Raw genomic sequence first — 24,363 nt, forward strand, 5'->3', positions numbered from 1 at the left:
ATGTTCAAATACAGATACGAAAGTGGACGTAAGGAAGAAGTGGGGAATTACAGGCCGATAAGTCGGACTTCTGTGGTAAGCAAATTAATGGAAACGCTTTTAAAACAGAGAATACTATTTGCCAAATTATTTTCTGCAATCTTACTTTCTTTTTGCCAAAGTTACTTGTTGTCCCCTGAAGAAGGCGATATCGTTGCCGAAACTCGGATCCAAGTTGGGACTTTCTCTGGCTACATCCTGATCTATAAGTTCAACTACTTTGGTTGGAACATTTGTTTATCTGGACTACTTTTAATAAATGTAACTGTTGGTTGATGTTAGACATCTCACTTGCCTCTTCTGCTGTACTATGTGTTTCAGGAGCATAAGTGCATATATTCTGTGTATTTCAGAACATGCATTTATATTACAAATAATTTAGACATTTACGGTTCTAAATTAAATACTCCCACTACATGTATAAGAACATAAACATCCAATTTTGATGCATTTTAGAACAGACTCTCTATCAGCATATCTTGTTCGAAAATACTAGCAGAACTTGAGAGGGCCCAACCTGGACATCTCAAGTCCAATTTGCGCATTCTCTCTACAGTGCCACATCTGGTTGCTCCAAGAGACTTACAGACTATCCATCTACCTTCCTGGCTTCCAAATCAAGAAGCTGGTTCTCCCAGCACAGAGCATTTCCTCAAGTGACATAAATCAAGGTTAAGAAAGGTATGGACAAACTCCTGGAGGAAAAGTCCATAGTCTGTTATTGAGACAGACAAGGGGGAAACCACTGCTTGCCCTGGATCGGTAGCATGGAATGTTGCTACTCTGGGGATTCCGGAATCTTGCTACTCTTTGGGGACTCCGCATGGAATGTTGCTCCTATTTGGGGTCCGGAATCTTGTTAATCTTTGAGATTCTAGAATGTTGATACTCTTTGGGTTTTGGCCAGGTACTAGTGACCTGAAGTTCTAGGTGGTTTACACTAAAAAGAGCTGGACAATCAGCGAAATACAATAATGCAGTAAAAAATACAAATATTTGTAAAATAGAATTTCAATAATAAAATTCTCGTTAAGTAATAAACTTATCGAACAAAGTGGTCTTAATTAATTTCCGTTAACATAGCTTGCTGAATACATTTACCTAACCAAGATTGTTGCCTAGGGTCCTGTCTAAGAAGGTCTTATATCTACACCCATTAATTTTTGGATAAGCAAATAAGTAGAAGTTTCTAGTTTCTCATGATGGTCTATGCAACACAAAATGAGGAAAAAGGTAACCTGGAGACAATCCCGATATCAGCTAAAATAGATACAGGAACATTTAAATAATACTTTTGCCTCCAAAGGCAGCCAATGAAATAAACAATAATATGGACTAATATGGTCGTTCTTTTTTAAACCAAAAATCAGTCGAACAGCTGTATTCTGAATTATCCTTAATTTCCTTAGAATTTTTTTGGGCGCTCCTAAATAGATGATGTTACAATAGTCTAAAATAGATAAAACTAATGCCTGCACCAATAGTCTGAACGATAAAGGATCCAAATATTTTTTTATGGCTCTTAATTTCCACCAAACTGATTTTGGGGAAAAGTAAGTTCGATCACGTGTCCCCGTTGCTGAAAAAGCTTCATTGGCTTCCTGTTCACCTTAGGATTCAGTTCAAATGTGATTGCATTGTGTTCAAACTTTTGTTCGGTATTTTTATATCTTTGGTACCGTGATCTTGGAATGCTGAAAGATCATGTCTTGCGAGGAGCACCCATAGATTTAAACTCTCATTCGCCTCACTTAAAGGAATCAAATCTGTTGGGAAAGTGGGTCAACCATACATTTTTTAATGAACTGAGATTTGGCATGTGTTCCCATTTACTATAAGAGAACCAGGCGCCTTTCAATTATTCCGTAAAAATTTTTTAAAAAATTTTTTTAAAAAAAATATTTAGATAACCATTCTTTTTTTTTTTTTTTTTTAAATTCATTTGTTACAAATTACAAATTATATAACAAAGTCAGGAACATCCAGTTAGAACCATCGACATAAACATTAAAAAGAAACTAATATCCTTCAAAGATCTAGTCCACATTATTTGGCCGACAGTGTATTCCTTTTAGCAACATACATTTAGGGGTCCTTTTACAAAGCCGCACTTGCGGTTTTATCGCACGCACCGGATTAGCGCACGCTAGCCAGAAATCTACCGCTTGCTCAAAAGGAGGCGGTAGCGGCTAGCGCGTACGGCAATTTAGAGTGCACTTTTCCGCGTGGCGCGGCTTTGTAATATAATGAAAACAGCTAAGCAGGCAGAATGTGACATACATCTATTTATTTCTTCATTTATCCTCCCTAATTGGAAATTAAACAAAAGGAAAATTACCTAAGATACTGTTTGAACCGGTTTATCCTTCAGAAAACCTTCTAACTGGACTGGGTCTAAAAAAACATATTTATCACTTAATTATGAGATAAAGTGTTTACATGGAAACTTTAGGAAGAAGGCTTTAGGCCTAAGAGCCAGGAACTGCTTCCTCTTCATAGGAGTCACCGCGTGTGCGGATCACCGGACTAGATGGACCTCGGTCTGATCCGGTGAGGGCCTTTCTTATGTTTTTATGTTCTTACGTCTGTTTAGAAACATCTGGAAATAGCAGAATTCGTTGACCACAAAACAGAGCCTGTTTCTTACTAAAATATAATTTCAAAATAAAGTTACCAAAAGTGTAGCACGTTTTGTAATTGTGTCTTTAGATGATTCAACCATTCTAACTAACCCCATTCTAATTTTACTAACGTGTAGCATGGTTCCTATGCGCGTCGGAGCAGTTACGGCCACTGCCAGCGTTAAAACCTGCGCAACGCCTTAATAAAAGAGAGGGTAAGATTTTATTTAGGCTTTACGATTTGATTTTCCTGCTTATTTTTTCTTTATTTATTCTCTCTCATCCTATTCTTCTTCTAAATTCTAACCTCTATTCTTTTGTTAACCGAGTCACGCTCCTAATTCTGGTGATGATCCTACAACTGCTATGAATTATTTCTATAGCACTACCAGACGTATGCAGCACTGTACAAAGTCACAAAGAGTAAGAAAACAGTCCCTGCTCGAAAGAGCTTACAATCTAAACAGGCAAGACAGACAAACAAGATGTCATGGACACAGTTAAGGGGAACGGTTAATTAGCGGGCTGGGTTGGAGGGCAGAGGAGTAGGGTTAAGGATAAGGGTTAAGGAATAGCCTTACTGGGTCAGACCAATGGTCCATCAAGCCCAGTAGCCCGTTCTCACGGTGGCCAATCCAGGTCCCCAGTACTTGGCCAAAACCCAAGGAGTAGCAACACTCCGGAACCCCAAATAGGAGCAACATTCTGGAACCCCAAATAGGAGCAACATTCCATGCAGAATCCCCAAAGAGGAGCAAGATTCCAGAATCCCCAGAGTAGCAACATTCCAGCATCTCAAAGAATAGCAAGATTTTGGAACCCCAAATAGGAGCAACATTCCATGCAGAATCCCCAAAGAGGAGCAAGATTCCGGAATCCCCAGAATAGCAACATTCCATGCAGAATCCCCAAAGAGCTACAAGATTCCAGAATCCCCAGAGTAGCAACATTCCATGCTACCGATCCAGGGCACGTAGTGGCTTCCCCCATGTCTTTCTCAATAACAGACTATGGACTTTTCCTCCAGGAACTTGTCCAAATCTTTCTTAAAACCAGCTACACTATCCGCTCTTACCACATCCTCTGGCAAACGCGTTCCAGAGCTTAACTATTCTCTGAGTGAAAAACATTTCCTCCAATTGGTTTTAAAAGTATTTCTGTGTAACTTCACCGAGAGTGTATGGTTGGGTAGACTGGATGGGCCATTCGGGTCTTTATCTGCCATCATTTACTATGTTACTAAATAACTTATATGTCAGCCCCAGCACAAATATTAGTAAACAAATGTCCAAAAGATTCTGAAACTGGAATCCTTTCTGTTTCCCAGAAGAGAACTCTGCCCGCAGCAAGACATTTCCACAACATGTATCATGTTAATCACGTTCACCATCAATTATGTTTTAATAAAGGAAGATGAGGGCTTCAAAGGGCTGACAGACACCCCACCCTCTAGACATGCCCATCCATACACTGATAAATAATCTATGACCTCTCCCAAGAGACATTTCTAGGTCAGCTTTTAATTGCCGCTCTCTGTTGCAAACGTGACAGAAAAGCCGTTTGCCAAAGACGCATTAACACAGCAGTTTAAAGTGTGTAGAAAGCATGTCACAAGAACGGCCTTACTAGGTCAGACCAAAAGTCCATCAAACCCAGTATCCCGCTCTCATGGTGGCCAATCCAGGTCCCTAGTACCTGGCCAAAACCCAAAGAGTGCCACATTCCAGAATCTCAAAGATTAGCAAGATTCCGGAACCCCAAATAGGAGCAACACTCCATGCAGAATTCCCAAAGAGTAGCAAGATTCCGGAATCCCCAGAGTAGCCACATTCCATGCTACCGATCCAGGGCAAGCAGTGGCAATGGTTGTAGTATGAGCAGATAGCATAGCTGGTTTTTAAGAAAGCTTTGGACAATTTCCTGGAGGAAAAGTCCATAGTCTATTATTGAGAAAAACATGGAAGACGCCATTGCTTGCCCTGGATCAATTGGAGAGCAATGGTCATGTCTACCATTAGTGACCCCAGGCCTGAGCCTTAAACATGAGCTATATCACTTCCAATGCCAGGTAGGGGTAATGACTGCCACATAGTGGGTGAAGGTTCTGTGGTCTTCGGTCCATCTGAATGGAAGGAACAACATTACATTTTCAGTGCAAAACACAAGTGACCTAAGAATTTTAAGTCTTTTAAAGCCATGCTTTCTCTGATAAACATAGGGGATTTAAGTCCAAACAGTTACTTGGGATGGCTAGGAGACAAATAGCACAAACGATATCCCTCGCCCTTTGTAATGAGCGTTAAGGCTTCTGATAGCGTTAGAATGTTCATATAGCTCTCCATAGATAAAGGTAAATCACTTATCTGAGCTGTTGTATCCTGGCTTCAACACAGGCCGTGTTTCGCTAGAGCTTCATCAGGAAGCCAAATGAGAAGTCTCCTTTATATGTTGGGTTTTTTTTTCTTTTTCATTTGCATGGTGCCTAAGTCCTCTGACTTGGATGCTCTAGGTGTGAAAAAGATGCCAGAAGCCTTAACGCTTAGTCAATCTTTGATTTTTAAGTTTTCTCAACTTTGGAATGATCTTCCACTTCTTTTAAGGAGTTCTGGTTTGCTTCAATTTTTTCGTAAATCTTTAAAAACCACTCTATTTGTTAAACATTTTGAAAATTAATGGTTTCTATCTGTTACATTAATTATTGTAAACCGAGTTGGGCTTTCTTAGAATGATGACTCAGTATATAAAGCCAAGTCTTAGATTAGATTAGATTACAATGTGCTGTGATTAGGGATCTATGCACCACTGGCGAATTTGTATCGCTGCATGGCGCCCTGTTGAATTATCTATGAGCTCATCAAAACTTAAATGGAACGGAAAATAACGTCTAGTTTTGCCCACAAAGTACATATAGCAGTACCTAATCACGTCTTCTGTAGCTAGAGCCATGAAGAACGAAATGATATTGAGAGATATGTTTAAATACGTTCTCTTAGCCTTCTGCAGCTGGCATCATGCTTGTTGCAGGTCTCCAGGTCTCGCTCCACCTGGTCAGGTAGGACCTGACACGATGAGACCTGTAAGACTGCAACAAACATATTTAAATATCTCTGGAGGTCAACTGAAATGAGGGTGAGGGTGAAAGGTCAACTGGAATGAGGGTGAAGGTCAACTGGAATGAGGGTGAAGGTGAAAGGAGTAACCTGAGGAAATACTTCTTCACGGAAAAGGGTGGTGAATACATGGACTGGCCTCCCAGTGGAGGAGGTGGAAATGAAAACTGTATTTGAGTTCAAGAAAGCTTGGGACATAGGATCTCTAAGGGAGAAGAGGGGATAGTTGATAGCATGGATGGGCAGAATGGATAGGCCACAAGGTCTTTATCTGCCTTCATTTTTCTCTGATTCAATATAGTCAACTTGTGATGCTAAGTCACTATAGTTGTATTTGACCCTCTCTTCCTTTAGACATTTCTATTTCATTGGGCTAAAGTCCATGTTAACAGTGAATGGCTTACTTCTCTCAATTTGTGCATCTTTCACTAGTCAGTGATGGATTCCATTTTCTTCTTTTTCTCTAATTCACAGTTACGGAGAACACGTGCAACATTTCAAAGTCCTCCGAGACCAGAGTGGGAAATACTATCTGTGGGAGGAGAAGTTCAATTCTTTGAATGAGCTGGTAGATTTCTACAGGACAACCACCATCACCAAGAAACAACAGATCTTTCTGAGGGATGATGACCATGAGGCTGAGGTAGGGATTGCTCCAAGCTCCCTAAAAGAGCTCCTCTGAACCCCAATGAGAACATAACAACATAAGAATAGCCTTGTTGGGTCAGACCATAGGTCCATTAAGCCCAGAAGCCCGTTCTCACGGTGGCCAATCCAGGTCACTAGTACCTGTCCCAAATCCAAAGAGTAGCGACATTCCAGAATCGCAAAGGTTAGCAAGATCCTGGAACCCCAAAGAGTATCAAGATTCCATGCAGAATCCCCAGAGTAGCAACATTCCATGCTACCGATCCAGGGCAAGCAGTGACTTCCCCCATGTATTTCTCAATAATAGACTATGGACTTTTCCTCCAGGAACTTGTCCAAACCTTTCTTAAAGCCAGCTACGCTATTCGCTCTTACCACAACCTCTGACAATGCATTCCAGAACTTAACTATTCTCAGAGTGAAAAAATATTTCCTCCTGTTGGTTTTAAAAGTATTTCCCTATAACTTCATCGAGTGTCCCCCTAGTCTTTGTAATTTTTGACGGAATGAAAAATCGATCCACTTGTACCCGTTCTACACCACTCAGGATTTTGTAGACTTCGATCATATCTCCCCTCAGCTGTCTCTTTTCCAAGCTGAAGAGCCCAAACTTCTTTAGTCTTTCCTCATATGAGACAAGTTCCATCTCTTCTTTGAACCTTTTCTAGCGCTGCTATATCTTTCTTGAGATAAGAGACTAGAATTGAACGCAATACTCCAGGTGAGGTTGCACCATGGAGCGATACAGAGGCAGTATAACATGATGGACTAAGCATAGCCAAGAAGAGAAACCATCACCCCGGGCTTAATAGCAAGGACAAATCAAATACTGACCACAGATAGGGATCAGTGTCCTAACTTAACCTGATTCAAAGAAGCTGTCTAAAACAAACCATGGAAGCGTGGCCCTATGGTGAGCTAAATCACCTCTGCAAACTGTCTTCTTCAAGCCAATTTTTAATGTAGGCTGTCCTTGGTTTATCTCCAGTACAATCTAGAGCTGTGGATTGCAACCCAGTCCTTGAGTACCTATGGCCTGTCTGGTTTTCAGGACATTTCCAATGAATATGCATTAACTTGATTTACATGGCATGTCTCCTTCTATGCAAATATCTCATTCATATTCATAGTGGGTGTCTTTAAAACCTGACTAGCTATGAGATTCTCAATGACTGGTTTGAGAACAACTAAGTTAAAGCGACTTTGATTTATACCTGCAAAAGCAGGTCGACCCCTCTTATACGTGAAAACTAGTTGTGCTTCTGGCCACTGAAAAATACTATGGCTTTGTTAATGGCTAGTGAATTGAATCTGGATGACTTGAAGACTGAGCATAAGAACATAAGAACTGCTGCTGTTGGGTCACCAATGGTCCATCGTGCCCAGCAGTTCACACACGTGGCGACCCTCTGGTCAAAGACCAGTGCCCTAACTGAGACTAGCCGTACCTGCGTACGTTTCGGGTTCAGCAGGAACTTGTCTAACTTTGTCTTGAATTCCTGGAGGGTGTTTTCCCCTATGACAGACTCTGGAAGAGCGTTCCAGTTTACAACCACTCTCTGGGTGACGAAGAACTTCCTTATGTTCGTACAGAATCTATCGCCTTTCAGTCTTAGAGGGTGCCTTCTCGTTCTCTCTACTTTGGAGAGGGTGAACAATCTGCCCTTATCCCTTCAGTACCTTGAATGTTTCGATCAAGTCCCCTTTCAATCTCCTCTGTTCGAGGGAGAAGATGCCCAGTTTCTCTAATCTTTCACTGTACGGAAACTCCTCCAGCCCCTTAACCATCTTAGTCGCTCTTCTCTGGACCCTTTCAAGTAGTACCGTGTCCTTCTTGTACGGCGACCAGTGCTGGACGCAGTACTCCAGGTGAGGTCACACCATGGCCCGGTACAGCGGCATGATAACCCTCTCCGATCTGTTCGTGATCCCCTTCTTTATCATTCCTAGCATTCTGTTCGCCCTTTTTTGCCGCCACCGCACATTGCGCAGATGGCTTCATCGACTTGTCGATCAGAACTCCCAAGTCTCTTTCCTAGTAGGTCTCTACTGGCTTCAACTGAGGTGGCCTCCAATTTCTTGGGATAACAGAGGTCAGCACACACAGCAAGAGCTCTCTCTCTCTCGTTACGTACAAGAAAGTTATCACTGGTCAAATTTAGGATGTCAACACTTCTGGCTAATTCTCTTTCTAACAATAAAGCTATGGGGCTCATTTTTAAAAAAGTTTAAATTTTAAAAATACTTGTCGTCATAAGAAGTCTCATTTCCAAAAGGATTCCCACGTTTTGAAAAAAATTTACATCAGGACATGAAGAAATTGCTCTGGTTCGAATTAAAACCATTAGCTCAAAACCATTTCTAATCAAATGCTTAGAGCGTAAGTAAAGCCTATGAACAGATCTTACCAGTTCAAGCTGGCGAAAAATTTAATGGGGCATCTGCAAATTTCAAAGGATTATGGCCTTGAAGTATTGCAGAACGTTATGAATTCATTAGAATATTCTAGTGAATGCCGTAGAATATTGAAAACGACATCGGTAACTCCATAAAATTCTGCAAAGGTACGCTCAGAATGCATTGGGAAGACAGTGCGAGGTGATTCTAGGCTAATTCTCTTGATGAAGCATGTAGGAATTTGTGAAAGTAGTGTCTGTAGCCAGAGCCACTTATAATAAAGCGTTGACTGTATGTAGACTTGCCTTCATTCTTTCGTTTCCACTCTTGTCCCGGAACTAGATCGTTTTATAAGTGTCTAAAAAGGGACTGTGTGAGCAACTGAGCGACCCGACTACCTGAATATCTCTACAGTGTGTCAGTGACGTCCCTGAAATCAGGTGCCCATCGGTGGCAAGACGGGTGGCTTCATAGAAATTCATAGTAATGAGTTGGGTGCGGAGACTTACTCATAGCCTCCAAATTTCACCTACTTTCTGTGCTGGGCTGAGCAAGCTCTGAGCATGATTAACAGGGCTAGAGCCAAAAACACTTATGATAATTGCATGAGAGAAGAACGCGTGTAAATTATTCCCTTCATTATAAACTGTTAATTGGATAGAAAACAAACTATTTTAGACCTAGTAAACAGATGCATGGGATTCTTACAAAGTGCAAGCCAGCTGTTTTAATTTTCTAAGAGCCCAAAATTCAGCTGGCAACGATCAGCGTTTTCCTGACCACCACTTGCGTTATCCCCAGAAATGTCCAGGCTCCAGTATTGAACTACCAGATAGACAAGGTTGGTGAAAACATAGCCAGTTAAGGGCAATATTCAACAATTAACCGGCTGTGGTACACCACATGAAGATAAGATCAACTGGGGGAAGCCACTGCTTGCCCTGGAATTGGTAGCATGGAGATTCTGGACTGTTGCTACTATTTGGGGTTCCGGAATCTTGCTTATTCTTTGAAATTCTGGAAGAACATAAGAATAGCCTTAGTGGGTCCATGAAGCCCAGTAGCCCGTTCTCACAGTGGCAAATTCAGGTCACTAGTACCTGGCTAAAACCCAAAGAGTAGCAACATTCCATGCTACCAATACGGGGCAAGCAGTGGCTTCCCCCATGTCTTTCTCAATAACAGACTATGGATTTTTCCTCCAGGAACTTGTCCAAACATTTCTTAAAACCAGCTACGCTATCCGCTCTTACCACATCCTCTGGCAACGCGTTCCAGAGCTTAATTATTCTCTGGGTGAAAATAAATTTCCTCCTATTGGTTTTAAAAGTATTTCCCTGTAACGTCATCGAGTATCCCCTAGTCTTTGTAATTTTTGACAGAGTGAAAAATCGATCCACTTGTACCCGTTCTACTCCACTCAGGATTTTGTAGACTTCAATCCTATCTCTCCCTCAGCCGTCTCTTTTCCAAGCTGAAGAGCCCTAACCGTTTAGTCTTTCTTCATACGAGAGAAGTTCCATCCCCTTTACCATCTTGGTCGCTCTTCTTTGAACCTTTTCTAGTGCCACTATATCTTTCTTGAGATAAGGAGACAGAATTGAACGCAGTACTCCAAGTGAGGTCGCACCATGGAGCGATACAGGGGCGTTATGACATTCTTAGTCTTGTTAACCCTCCCTTTTTTAATAATTCCCAGCATCCTGTTTGCTTTTTTGGCCGCCGCCACACATTGGGCGGAAGGTTTCATCGTATTGTCTACCCCAGATCCTTTTCTTGTTTCTATTTGGGGTTCTAGAATCTTGCTTATTCTTTGAGATTCTGGAATGTTGCTGCTAAATGAGTGTAGGAAAGCGAACATAGCAAACACACACATGCAGACTTAGAGTCGGGATGGAGGTGCTGCCAGAGGCTAGCTCCAAGTCCCTTTTATTATGCTTCTAAGCTAATGACATTATAGTAACTCCCTCATTTACACATCAAATGATTGGTGGGTAGAAAGGTACATGCTTATACATTGGTGGATACAAAGGTACATGCTTTTACATCGTGATCACCCTCCCGTTATCTCGTGCTTTGCCTCGTGATCATCCTCCAACTCAGCACTTAGACAAGGGCCTGTTTAACACGTGGACAGAGCCTGAGGCTTTGCACATATACAATGCTTGTCAGCTGATGTCCCTTCCAAATAAGGACAGCTCAAATAAGATAAGAGTTAATATGTGACAGGGGTCATGTGACAAGAAAGGAGGGAGGAATGCCTCAGCATTCTGTCACAAGGTGCTAGCACCTTTTCCTTGCTGTAGAATGTGTACGTGGCAAGAAGGGAGAGGGAATGAGAAAGGATTCATACTTCCACAGGGCCTCAGATCCTTACACAGGGCCTGAGATCAGTGTGCTGACCTTGACTGACCTTGCCCTGGTTCAGAGCTGCATCCCTTCAAATGGGGTTCCAGAATCTTGCTTACTCTTTGGGATTCTGGAATGGTGCTACTATCTGGGTTTCTGCTAGGTACTTGTGACCTGGATTGGCCACTATGGATACAGGATACTGGACTACTACTACTTATATAGCACTTACCTGCCTGCGGCTCTCGAGGGCCAGAATTGCCCACCCCTGGATTAGAACGTTCAAATAATATAGATACAGATCTAATGCTTATAATACAATTTAATAAAATAACGTACTATGAAGCTGAGAGGCCAAGTGCAGATAGAGACAAGACAGGTAATGCCAAGTCAACAGGGATAAATAGATGGATGACTCAACTGAATGTAAATTACATTATATGTAGAGCTGAATAAGATATGAAGAGTTAGTCTAAGTTACAGAGTGGTGTAGCAAGCTAGTCGAGGTGCAGAGTGAATGGATTATCAGTCACCACATGTATTAAAGACTTGGGAGAAGAGCCAGACTTTCACCTGCTTCCTGAAGTCGAGATACGATGCATCAAGCTCCGTCTTCAAATCCAGACTCAAAGACCCCCTTCTTTGAAGCTGTCTCAATTCCAAACGCCAACCCACCTTCTAAGCACCAATATCGTCTGTTTTGATTAGATCGTAAGCTCTTTTGAGCAGGGACTATTTCTTCTGTGTTTTGACGTACAGCGCTACGTATGTCTAGTAGTGCTATATAAATGAGGAGGAGTAGAAGGCAGAGGATGCGGTAAGAGCGGATAGCGTAGCTGGTTTTTTAAGAAAGGTTTGGACAAGTTCCTGGAGGAAAAGTCCATAGTCTGTTATTGAGAAAGACACGGGGGAAGCCACTGCTTGCCCTGGATCGGTAGCATGGAATCTTGCTACTCTGGGGATTCCGGATAACAGCAACATTCCAGAATCTCAAAGAACAATAACATTCGGGAATCCTGACTCAATACATCAGGCTCCATGTCTGGCAGTCTTCAAATCCAGACTCAAAGCCCCCCTTCTTTGAAGCTGCCTCAATTCCAAACGCCAACCCACCTTCTAAGCACCAATATCGTCTGTTTTGATTAGATCGTAAGCTCTTTTGAGCAGGGACTATTTCTTCTGTGTTTTGACGTACAGCGCTACGTATGTCTAGTAGTGCTATATAAATGAGGAGGAGTAGAAGGCAGAGGATGCGGTAAGAGCGGATAGCGTAGCTGGTTTTTTAAGAAAGGTTTGGACAAGTTCCTGGAGGAAAAGTCCATAGTCTGTTATTGAGAAAGACACGGGGGAAGCCACTGCTTGCCCTGGATCGGTAGCATGGAATCTTGCTACTCTGGGGATTCCGGATAACAGCAACATTCCAGAATCTCAAAGAACAATAACATTCGGGAATCCTGACTCAATACATCAGGCTCCATGTCTGGCAGTCTTCAAATCCAGACTCAAAGCCCCCCTTCTTTGAAGCTGCCTCAATTCCAAACGCCAACCCACCTTCTAAGCACCAATATCGTCTGTTTTGATTAGATCGTAAGCTCTTTTGAGCAGGGACTATTTCTTCTGTGTTTTGACGTACAGCGCTACGTATGTCTAGTAGTGCTATATAAATGAGGAGGAGTAGAAGGCAGAGGATGCGGTAAGAGCGGATAGCGTAGCTGGTTTTTTAAGAAAGGTTTGGACAAGTTCCTGGAGGAAAAGTCCATAGTCTGTTATTGAGAAAGACACGGGGGAAGCCACTGCTTGCCCTGGATCGGTAGCATGGAATCTTGCTACTCTGGGGATTCCGGATAACAGCAACATTCCAGAATCTCAAAGAACAATAACATTCGGGAATCCTGACTCAATACATCAGGCTCCATGTCTGGCAGTCTTCAAATCCAGACTCAAAGACCCCCTTCTTTGAAGCTGCCTCAATTCCAAACGCCAACCCACCTTCTAAGCACCAATATCGTCTGTTTTGATTAGATCGTAAGCTCTTTTGAGCAGGGACTATTTCTTCTGTGTTTTGACGTACAGCGCTACGTATGTCTAGTAGTGCTATATAAATGAGGAGGAGTAGAAGGCAGAGGATGCGGTAAGAGCGGATAGCGTAGCTGGTTTTTTAAGAAAGGTTTGGACAAGTTCCTGGAGGAAAAGTCCATAGTCTGTTATTGAGAAAGACACGGGGGAAGCCACTGCTTGCCCTGGATCGGTAGCATGGAATCTTGCTACTCTGGGGATTCCGGATAACAGCAACATTCCAGAATCTCAAAGAACAATAACATTCGGGAATCCTGACTCAATACATCAGGCTCCATGTCTGGCAGTCTTCAAATCCAGACTCAAAGACCCCCTTCTTTGAAGCTGCCTCAATTCCAAACGCCAACCCACCTTCTAAGCACCAATATCTGTCTTATCATTGCCTCTGTAATTTCCTCACCTGAGCCCTGCGTACAGATGCACATTCTTGTCCAGTTTGTCTGTCTTGACTAGATCATAAGCTCTTTCGAGCAGGGACTGTCTCTTCTGGGTTTTGATGTACAGCCCTGCGTATGTCTGGTAACACTATAGAAATGATTAGTAGTAGCAGGCAGTCTCAAGTTAGACATAGCCCCCTGGGAGTAAATTCTAGAACATGGGGGCTACTCCTGGGAATGCTCAGTGATGGGTATCAGCATGAAATTTCTTTTGAGGAGGCGATGATGGTGATGCTCCTTGATAGGACCACGAAAGCCTCAAAGCTATGCAGAGGGCTAACATATTCTTTAAGTCTTGGGGTCCATTATGTCTGAAGACCTTGAAAATCAAGCATATAGTGTTGCCAGATCTGACCCTGTAAGGAACTGATAGAATGGAATGATAGTAAGGAATGATAGAAACCTTCAAGATCATGAAGGGCATAGAAAAAATAGACAGGGACAGATTTTTCAAATTAAGGGGATCAATAAGTACAAGGGGGCACTCAGAGAAATTGAAAGGGGAGAGGTTTAGAACAAACGCCAGGAAGTTCTTTTTCACACAGAGGGTGGTAGATACATGGAACGCGCTACCAGAGGATGTGATAAACAGGAGCACGCTACAGGGGTTCAAAGAAGCTTTGGATAGGTACTTGGAAGACAAAGGGATTGAGGGGTACAGATAAGAGTAGAGGTAGATTATAGGGATGGGATTAGAGGTAAGTTACAAAATTAATCAGGGACCACTATTCAGGCACTAGGCCTGATGGGCCGCCGTGGGAGCGGACCACTGAGCAAGATGGACCTCTGGTCTGACTCAGCGGGGGCAACTTCTTATGTTCTTATGTTCTTGAACTGATAGTCAATGCAGTTTTTGCAGAAAAGGGGGTGATGTGGTCACACTACTTGTGGCCTTCTGTCAGTTGTGCTGCAGAATTCTGAATTAGTTGGAGGTGATGCAAACTCTTTTTGGTTAGACCAGAATACAGGGCATTACAGTAGTCTAGCTGAGACATTAGGTTGTCATGAACCACTGTCGTCAAACTCCTCTTTTCAATAGATGGAGAGAGATTTTGTAGTTGATGCAGGTGATAGAAACAGTTTTTAAAGGTTTTTTTAAAATTTGGGGGGGGATGGGGGGGGGGTGTCACAGTGAATGATGAGTCTAGCAGTATCCTAAGATTTCTGGCCTGTGATTTTAGCACTGTATGGAAACACCTAAGAGACAATTCCTGCTTCACAGAGTTTATAATTGATAAAATTATAACGGCACTAGAAAAGGCTCAAAGAAGAGCGACCAAGATGATAGAGGGGATGGAACTCCTCTCATATGAGGAAAGACTAAAAAGGTTAGGGCTCTTCAGCTTGGAAAAGAGACGGCTGGGGGTTGGGGGGAGATATTATTGGAATCTACAAAATCCTGAGTGGAGTAGAACGAGTACAAGTGAATCGATTTTTCACTCCGTCAAAAATTACAAAGACTAGGAGACACTCAACGAAGTTACAGGGAAATATTTTTTCACTCAGAGAAAAGTTAAGCTCTGGAACGCATGGCCAGAGGTTGTGGTAAAAGCGGATAGTATAGCTGGTTTTAAGAAAGGTATGGACAAGTTCCTGGAGGAAAAGTCAATAGTCTGTTATTGAGAAAGACATGGGGGAAGCCACTGCTTGATTGGTAGCATGGAATATTGCTACTCCTTGGGTTTCGGCAAGGTACTAGGGACCTGGATTGGCCACCGTGAGAACGGGCTACTGATCTTGATGGACCATTGGTCTGACCCAGTAAAGCTAGTCTTATGTTCTTATGTAAAATCATAGAACTGTATTTTCAGGTACTAACACACCTGTGCATATGTGATATTTGTTGACCACTTTGGCCTGATTTATTAAGGGTTTTTTTCCCCATAGAAGCTGTGATAAATATAACTTCTGATTCTCTGCCATAAAGTGGCACCATATGTAATGAGACCCTCTGTCGGGAGAATCGGGCAATGAGATCTTAAAACTTCATATTAAACACACTCAGTTTTCTAAAAAATTTTGGCATCATATTGCTGATGTCAAATAGTAGAATTATTACACATTTTTATTGTACAGTATTTTCTACTGGTTTACTGTATATTCTTCAGCTTAAATTTAGCCAAAGCATCTGTATATAAAAGCTTTCTGTCCTAGGATCCTATTCAAATGCATTTACCAAGTACGGATGATTTAATTGCACAAACTTTTAGTTAGAAACTTGGATCAGTAAAAGGAGTTTTTCAGTTTCACCAGCCAGAAGTCACCAGGGCTGAAAATGCTCAGCTATACGTATGATATGTATAATATTGTACAGCTATTAATATTCTGATGTTCTACATAAAAATAGCCATCCTGGGTCAGACCAATAGTCCATGTAGCCTCGTATTCCTGTTTCCACAGTGGCCAATCCAGGTCACAAATACCTGGCAGAAACCCAACTAGTAGCCACATTCCAGAATCTCAAAGAATAACCTCAAATAGTAGCAGCATGATCCAGGATAATCAATGGCTCTCCCCCCCCCCCCAACCCACCCACCCACGTCTGTCTCAATAGCAGTCTATCCACTTTCTTTGTTCTATGTCATTAGGCAGCTTCAGACACCTGTGAACCTTACAGGAAAGTTTTTTTCTCTTTGTAATAATTTGCAGTATCTTCCAGTTTTTTCATGGCCCATCTGTGTTTTCCAATCCTCTTCATGGTGCTTTAGCAGAAAGTCAGCTCATAGAGTACAGGGAATAAACACTTCTTACCTGCTTCAGCAAAATGAGAGACAAGAGGATATCCTGTATACATGTTAGGCTCAAAAATTGCTTTTGAAGCCAAACAGGATATATCACTGGAGCACAAAGGTCTTTCTCAACTTTATCAATACGCAAAAGTCAGCTTTTTTGGCCAGCTGCGTATCACCTCATTCTAGGGTTGAGCACCTCCGAGGTTGATACACCCTTTTTTAACTCACCTGTTCCTAAGGGTGAACACACCCTAGGCAAGTGTTTCCCAGAACTGTCATACTGAATCCAAAATTCATTGGATTTCCAGGACATCCGTAAGGAATATGCTCAGGATAAATTTCTATTACAAATGACAGTCCTTGAACACATTTAAAGACCTCTTTCAGGCGTTCAAATACTTGAAAGATATTCACGTAGAACAAAATATTTTCCAGAGAAAGGAAAATGGTAAAACCAGAGGACATAATTTGAGGTTGAGTGTGGTAGACTCAAGAGTAATATTAGGAAATTCTTCTTTACGGAGAGGGTGGTTGATGCGTGGAATGCGCTCCCGAGGGAGGTGGTGGAGAAGAAAACAGTGACAGAGTTCAAATAAGCGTAGGATGAACACAGAGGATTTCGAATCAGAAAATAATGGGTATACATTGAAGGAACTAAGGCCAGTACTGGGCAGCCATGCACGGTCTGTGTCCTGTATATGGACATTCCGTTGAGGACGGGCTGTGGAGGGTTTCGATGGCTGGGAAGGTTAAGATGGGCTGGAGTGACCTTTGATGGAGACTCCAGTAGATGGAACCTAAGCACATGACCGGACAGGGCGCTGGGTTTCTGGCCCAGAAATATCTAAGAAAAAGGACCATTTAATCTAATCTAATCTATACCTGTCTAGGTTCAAGGCGACATCCAATCAACACAGTTTAATACAAAGGATGAAGAACATGGAGATGGAGTTGGCTGGCAGTAAGAAGGGAGGAGGGAGAAGAAAGAAGGGCAGGGCAGGGGGCTAGAGAACATCTTTGGGGGAATAGGAACGCAGAGAGATAGGTAATTTCCAAGAATTAGAGTTTTTCCTAGCTGTGGATCGATCTGAAGAAGGAGGCTTTTAGTTGCTACCGAAATCTTAGGTGATGCTGTTCTGTTTTGATGTCCACTGGAAGGTTGTTCCAATTCTTTGCACTGATGTAGGTGAAGAGCTTGCTGAATATGCACTTGTATTTAATTCCTTTTGGTGATTAATTTATGGAGCACACTTTTGCCTTTTGGGTTAATATTTATTATTTTTGAGTTATTTTCTATTTGATTTATTATTAAGTCCATGTTTCCAAGCCTATTAGTTATATGATGTAAGTCATTTGGTTTTGGAGAAAAAAATCTTTAGGTTGTGTTATAATTTCTTCTTATTTTTATAATGAGAATAAATTTGCACAGTTTAAACAAATATGGCCCCTCTTTTATCAAACCGCGTTAGGGTTATTATCGCCGGCCGCCGTGGTAAATGCTCCGATGCTCAAAGAATTCCTATGAGCATCGGAGCTTGTACCGCAGTGGCCAGCAATAAAAACCCTAACGCGGCTTGATAAAAGAGGGGCCATATTTGGTGCCCATTTCTTTCGGCGGTAACTGAAAATCTGTTGATCTCTGGGCTCATTAAAAGAAATCTGGAAAACAGTGCTCAGAGAGCACCCTGCTTTTCATCAGCTGCTTTGGGGGGATCAGCATGCTTTAGGTAGGGTACCCTGAATTTTTTTTACCTGCTTTTGGGGTTCAGTATACTTTATTTATTTTTTTTCGATACTGTTCTCCCAGGGGAGCTCAAAATGGTTTACATAAATTTATTCAGGTACTCAAGCATGTTTCTCTGTCTGTCCTGGTGGGCTCACAATCTATGTAATGTATCTGGAGCAATGGGGGGGGGGGGGGGTTAAGTGGCTTGAGCAGTGTGGGTTTTGAATCCACAACCTCAGTGATCTGAGGCTGTAGCTTTAGCCACTGGGCCACACTCTCCTCCAATACAATATCAGAAGTGAGCCAAGTATAGAACAATGAAGCCATTGCGACATCACTGATGAGGTTGGTTCTTATTGGTGGAATGAGGCATTATGACATCACAATGTGAGCTCTGGAATGTTGCTACTCTTTGGGTTTCTGCCAGGCATTAGGACATCAGGGAAAGGGATTGGGATTCATAGACTGCCTTTTTGTAATTTTAAGAACCACACTCAAAGCAATTTACATACAGGTACTTCAAGCAGTTTCCCTGTCTGCCCTGGTGGACTTATAATCTCTCTAATGTACCTGGTGCAATGGGGGATTAAGTGACTTGCCCAGAGCCTCAAGGAACAGTGTGGATTTAAACCCAAAACCTCAGGGTGCCGAGGCTGTAGCTTTAACCACTGTGCCACCCTCTCCCCTACCCAGATCATCCTGCTTTCCTGCTCTGCTTCCGGGCTGCACACGCCCTGGGTAGAGCACCCTGCTGCTTTCCCTCACCTGCCCATGCCAGCAGCACATCTTGTACCCTGTCAAGTGCTGATCTGGCACTTTCAAAACCATTCAATTCTTTTCGTGTTTGAGCCAAACACCTACTTCAGAGAATCTGGATGTCAACTGGTAAAAGAAGTCCTTTGCCCCAGTTTCCACAAGCCAGAAATTGGCATCTTCTGCAGATGCCAAATGCCTTGCCAAATGCATCACTCCCCCTTCTGCTACCTATCACGTCCAGTGGCAAAGAAAGCATTTTTGCTGAATGCGTTCACTAGATTCACAATTATAAATACAGTTTTAAATACAAGGTAAAAATTGTTGGAGCTCTATGGGAGAAGTCACTGAATGAATGAAATGGATCGTGGTTAACATAAGATTTGCCGTACTGGGACAGACCGAAGTTCCATCAAGCCCAGTAGCCTGTTTTCGACAGCGGCCAACCCAGGTCCCAAGTCCCTAGCTAGATCCCAAGTAGTAAAACGGATTTTATGCTGCTTATCCTAGGAATAAGCAGCGGATTTCCCCAAGTCATCTCAATACTGGTCTATGGACTTCTCTTTGAGGAAATTATCCAAGCCTTTTTTAAACCCCGCTAAGCTGACTGATTTCACCACATTCTCCAGCAATGAATTCCAGAGTTTAATTACATGTTGTGTGAAGAAATATGTTCTCTGGTTTATCTTAAATCTAGTACTTAGTAGCTTCATCAAATGTCCTTTAGTCCTAGTATTTTGGGAAAGAGTAAACAAGTGATTCACATCTACCCTTTCCTCTTCTCTCATTTTATGGACCTCTATCATATAGAAACATAGAATATGACGGCAGAAAAGGGCCATCGGCCCAACAAGTCTGCCCACTCGAAGAACCCTTCCCTCTAAGCACTTCCTCGAAGTGAACCCACATATTTATCCCATTTTTTTTCTTAAAACCGAGCACGTTGCTGGCCTCAATTACCTGAAGTGGAAGATCATTCCAACGATCAACCACCCTTTCAGTGAAGAAATACTTCCTAATGTCTCCATGGAATCTCCCACCCTTGATTTGTAACGGATGCCCTCTTGTCGCCGTAGGTCCTGTAAGGAAAAAGATGTCTTCTTCCACCTCAATACGGCCAGTAACATATTTGAACGTCTCTATCATGTCTCCCCTCTCTCTGCGTTCCTCGAGAGAGTATAGCTGCAACTTACCTAGAAGGTCTTCATATGGGAGATCCTTGAGTCCTGAGACCATCCTAGTGGCCATACGCTGAACCGACTTCATTCTCAGCACATCCTTTTGATAATGTGGCCTCTAAAATTGAACACAATACAGTGGTGCCTCGCATAACGGACGCCTCGTACAGCGAACGCTGCGCATAACGAACTTTTTGTCTTGCTCCCTATAACGAACTTCGTTTCACACAACGAAGTCGCCCGAGGGGCCCGGGGGGGGGCGGAACTACTCTCGCCGCTTTCTAATGTGAGCCGGGAACAGCAGCACCCTCCTGTCTGAATGCAGTGTTCCATCATCTCCCTCCACCTTACCTTAGATGCCGAGTTTTCCGGCTTTCTTTTTCGGCCAGCCACACACTTTCAAAGAGCAGCACATGCGCGCATGCTCTGTTGTTCAATCTTCTCCTCTGACGCAACCGGAAACCGGAAGTTGCAGGAGAGGAGAACATTGATCAACTCCAGCAGCTGCGCGTGCACAGCTTTTTGAAAGCGTGCGGCTGGGTGAAAAAGAAAGCTGGCAAACTCTGCATATAAGGTGAGGTGGAGGGAGGGAAATGTAGGGCTGCAGAACGAATTATTTTGTTTTACATGTATTCTTATGGGAAAACGCGTTTCACACAACGAACGTTTCACATAACAAACTTGCTCCTGGAACGGATTAAGTTCGTTGTGTGAGGCACCACTGTATTCCAGATGAGGTCTCACCATGGACCTGTACAACGACATTACAACTTCAGGCTTTCGGCTGACAAAACTTCTTCGGATGCAACCCAGCATTTGTCTAGCCTTGGATGAAGCTTTCTCCACCTGATTGGCAGTCTTCATATCTTCACTAATGATTACTCACTTCACTAATGATATCAGCCCTGAACCGTCTCTTCTCCAAGCTGAAGAGCCCTAGCCGGTCGTCTCGTCCCTTTTATCATTTTCGTCGCCCTTCGCTGCACCTTTTCTAAGTGCAGCCGTACCATAGAGCGATACAAGGGCATTATAACATTTTCATCTTTGTTTTCCGTTCCTTTCCTGATAATTCCTAACATTCTATTTGCTTTCTTAGCCACCGCCCCGCAAACTGAGCTGAGGGTTTCAACGTATCCTCAACAATGACACCTAGATCCTTTTCCTGGGCAGTGGCTCCTAACACAGAACCCGGCATCGCACAGCTATAGTTCGGGTTCCTCTTTCCCACATGCATCACTTTCCACTTGCTCACATTAAATGCCATCTGCCATTTTGACGCCCAGTCTTCCAGTCTCACAAGGTCCTCTTGCAATTTAACAACTTTGTGTCATCAACAAATTTAATTATCTCACTAGTTATTCCCATCTCTAGATCACTGATAAATATTTTAAAAAGCAGCGGTAGTAATAAAGATCCCACAGTGCATCTTGTTTCCTGTTCAGCTCAATGGTGCTCATTTTCAAAGTAGCTGGATGTCTCAAAATGCCCTAAAAAAAGGTCTAGCTGCTCAAAAGGTCCAAACTGAAATTTTTTTAAAGGCAGAATTTGGACGTCCAAATAGCATGGGGACATGTTGTGGGCGTGCTTGGGGGGATTAGGGAGGACCCAAATTTGGGATATCAGACAGCGATAATCGAACGAGGAAAAAGGTCCAAGTCAAACAAAGAAGGGCCTGCTAAGTTATACCTGTTTCAGTCACGTCCAGCGGTATAAAAAGGTGCCTGGATTGAGCTTCAAGTTTCATAAAATTTGATTAATCGCCTATCTTAGATTCTAGGCGATATACAATAATAAAAAAGAGACTTTATAAATTTAAAACCCAAACAAAAACGAATAGCAAAGATACAGAGGGAAGAACATGAGGGAGGGGAAGGGGGTTCTTCGAAGCTGCCTTCATGAATTTGAGGATGGAGGACCAGCGTCAGTGCTCAAAGGTGTCTTTATATAGGAAACATTTCAAAGCTCCTTTAAATTTATTTAACTTTATTTCCTACCTGAGATGAGGGGGGCAACTGGAGAGATTAAGGCATGACACCTCCTTTATCTCCAAGTGGTTCCTGTTCCTCATCTCTCTTCCCTGACAGCATTAGGTATTATATGCATTCTGAATACAGCAACAAACAGGTCTAAAGTAGAGAATGACATGGAAACTCATTTTCCCTTCCCATCTCGGAGAGTTCTTATCCTGTCCCTGCCCCATCCCTGCAAGCTCCATCCTCATCTGCACAAGCCTCAAACCCTTGAAAATCCTAAGTAGCAACAATCTAGAGCTCAGGTTGTGATGTCATAATGCCTCATTCCACCAATGCCTAAGCTCCGTCCTCATCTGCAGAAGCTTCTAACCCTTTAAAATCCTAAGTAGCAACATTCTAGAGCTCAGAGTGTGATGTCATAATGCCTCATTCCACCAATGCCTAAGCTCCGTCCTCATCTGCACAAGCTTCTAACCCTTTAAAATCCTAAGTAGCAACATTCTAGAGCTCAGATTGTGATGTCATAATGCCTCATTCCACCAATGCCTAAGCTCCGTCCTCATCTGCACAAGCCTCAAACCCTTTAAAATCCTAAGTAGCAACATTCTAGAGCTCAGATTGTGATGTCATAATGCCTCATTCCACCAATGCCTAAGCTCCGTCCTCATCTGCACAAGCCTCAAACCCTTTAAAATCCTAAGTAGCAACATTCTAGAGCTCAGATTGTGAAGTCATAATGCCTCATTCCACCAATGCCTAAGCTCCGTCCTCAGCTGCACAAGCCTCAAACACTTTCAAATCCTAAGTAGCAACATTCTAGAGCTCAGATTGTGAAGTCATAATGCCTCATTCCACCAATGCCTAAGCTCCGTCCTCATCTGCACAAGCCTCAAATACTTTAAAATCCTAAGTGTCCGAGGTTTGCAGGAATGGGGCAGGGACAACGCCAAAACTCATGGGGATGGCACAGGGAAATTGAAATCCTGCGGGGATGAGGAAAAATTTGTCCCCATGTCATTTTCTAGTCTAAAGGTAGCCAAGCGGTCAGAAAACCAAGGGACCAAGTTTCAAATCTCATGTCCAACTTTTTTTTTAAAAACCTTTAAATTGTGAGCTCTGACACTTCTATTAATAATACTCTGGTCAGTATTCGGCCACCAGTGTAGGGCTACCAAGTCTTCAGGAAAACCTGGACATGTCCTCTTTTTAGAGGACTGGACGGGTGCCTGGATGGACTTTCCAAAACCCGGCACTTAGTCCGGGTTTTGAAAAGCCCTGAGCTTGGGGCTGCATCTGGGGGGAGGGGAGGGGAGGGGGCCTCCAAGCATGCTGGGATGAGACACAGTGACATCACATGCAAGGGCATGACATCATCATGTCACTTCCATGCATGCACGGAGGCCATCCAGACACGGCCCCGAGCTCAGGGAAGAAGGTGAGTTTTGTGTGGGGGCAGAACGGGTTAGGGCCATGTGTCCTCTTTTTTAAGTGTGTGGTACAATGGTTAGAGCTACTGCCTCAGCACCCTGAGGTTGTGGGTTCGAATCTCACCCTGCTCCTTGTGACCCTGGGCAAGTCACTTAATCCCCATTGCCCCAGGTACATTAGATAGATTGTGAGCCCACTGGGACAGACAGGGAAAAATGCTTGAGTGCCTGAATAAATGCATTTAAACCGTTCTGAGCTCCCCTGGGAGAAGAGTATAGAAAACTGAATAAATAGTGTGAAAAGTTTCAGCCTCTGATAATCAGAGCTGGAATTGTGACATCATAATGCCTCATTCCACCAATAAGAGCCAACCTCATCAGTGATGTCACAATGGCTTCATTGTCCTAGACTTGCCTCCCTTTTGCTACATTTTGATTTCTAGAGTGGTGCAGTGGTTAAAGCCTCAGCACCCTGAGGTTGTGGGTTCAAATCCCTCACTGCTCCTTGTGACCCTGGGCAAGTCACTTAATCCCCCCATTGCCCCAGGTACATTAGATCAGTGATTTCCAACCCTGTCCTGGAGGAACACCAGGCCAATCGGGTTTTCAGGCTAGCCCTAATGAATATGCATGAGAGAGATTTGCATATGATGGAAGTGATAGGCATGCAAATTTGCTTCATGCATATTCATTAGGGCTAGCCTGAAAACCCAATTGGCCTGGTGTTCCTCCAGGACAGGGTTGGGAACCACTGCATTAGATAGATTGTGAGACAGAGAAAAATGCTTGAGTGCCTGAATAATTTGTAATCCGCATAGAATTGTAGAATATGCGGAATATAAATTATTAGAAAAGAAAAAAAAAAAGGTAAAATCTGGTAACCCAAAACATTAATCG

At 42.9% G+C, this 24,363-nt stretch overlaps 1 protein-coding gene across 5 annotated transcripts in view; it reads left to right on the forward strand.

Annotated features, from left to right (window-relative positions):
- The window catches only part of GRAP (GRB2 related adaptor protein), a 97,129-nt gene that overhangs the window by 67,557 nt on the left and 5,209 nt on the right, over positions 1-24,363 (forward strand). For all 5 annotated transcript variants that reach the window (XM_033963737.1, XM_033963735.1, XM_033963736.1 and 2 more), the window contains one exon: positions 6,245-6,413. In XM_033963737.1, coding sequence (XP_033819628.1) covers positions 6,245-6,413 — 169 coding nt within the window. The remainder of the gene's footprint in view (positions 1-6,244; positions 6,414-24,363) is intronic.

Source organism: Geotrypetes seraphini, chromosome 11, assembly GCF_902459505.1.
Source record: "Geotrypetes seraphini chromosome 11, aGeoSer1.1, whole genome shotgun sequence".
NCBI classification, from domain to species: Eukaryota; Metazoa; Chordata; class Amphibia; order Gymnophiona; family Dermophiidae; genus Geotrypetes; species Geotrypetes seraphini.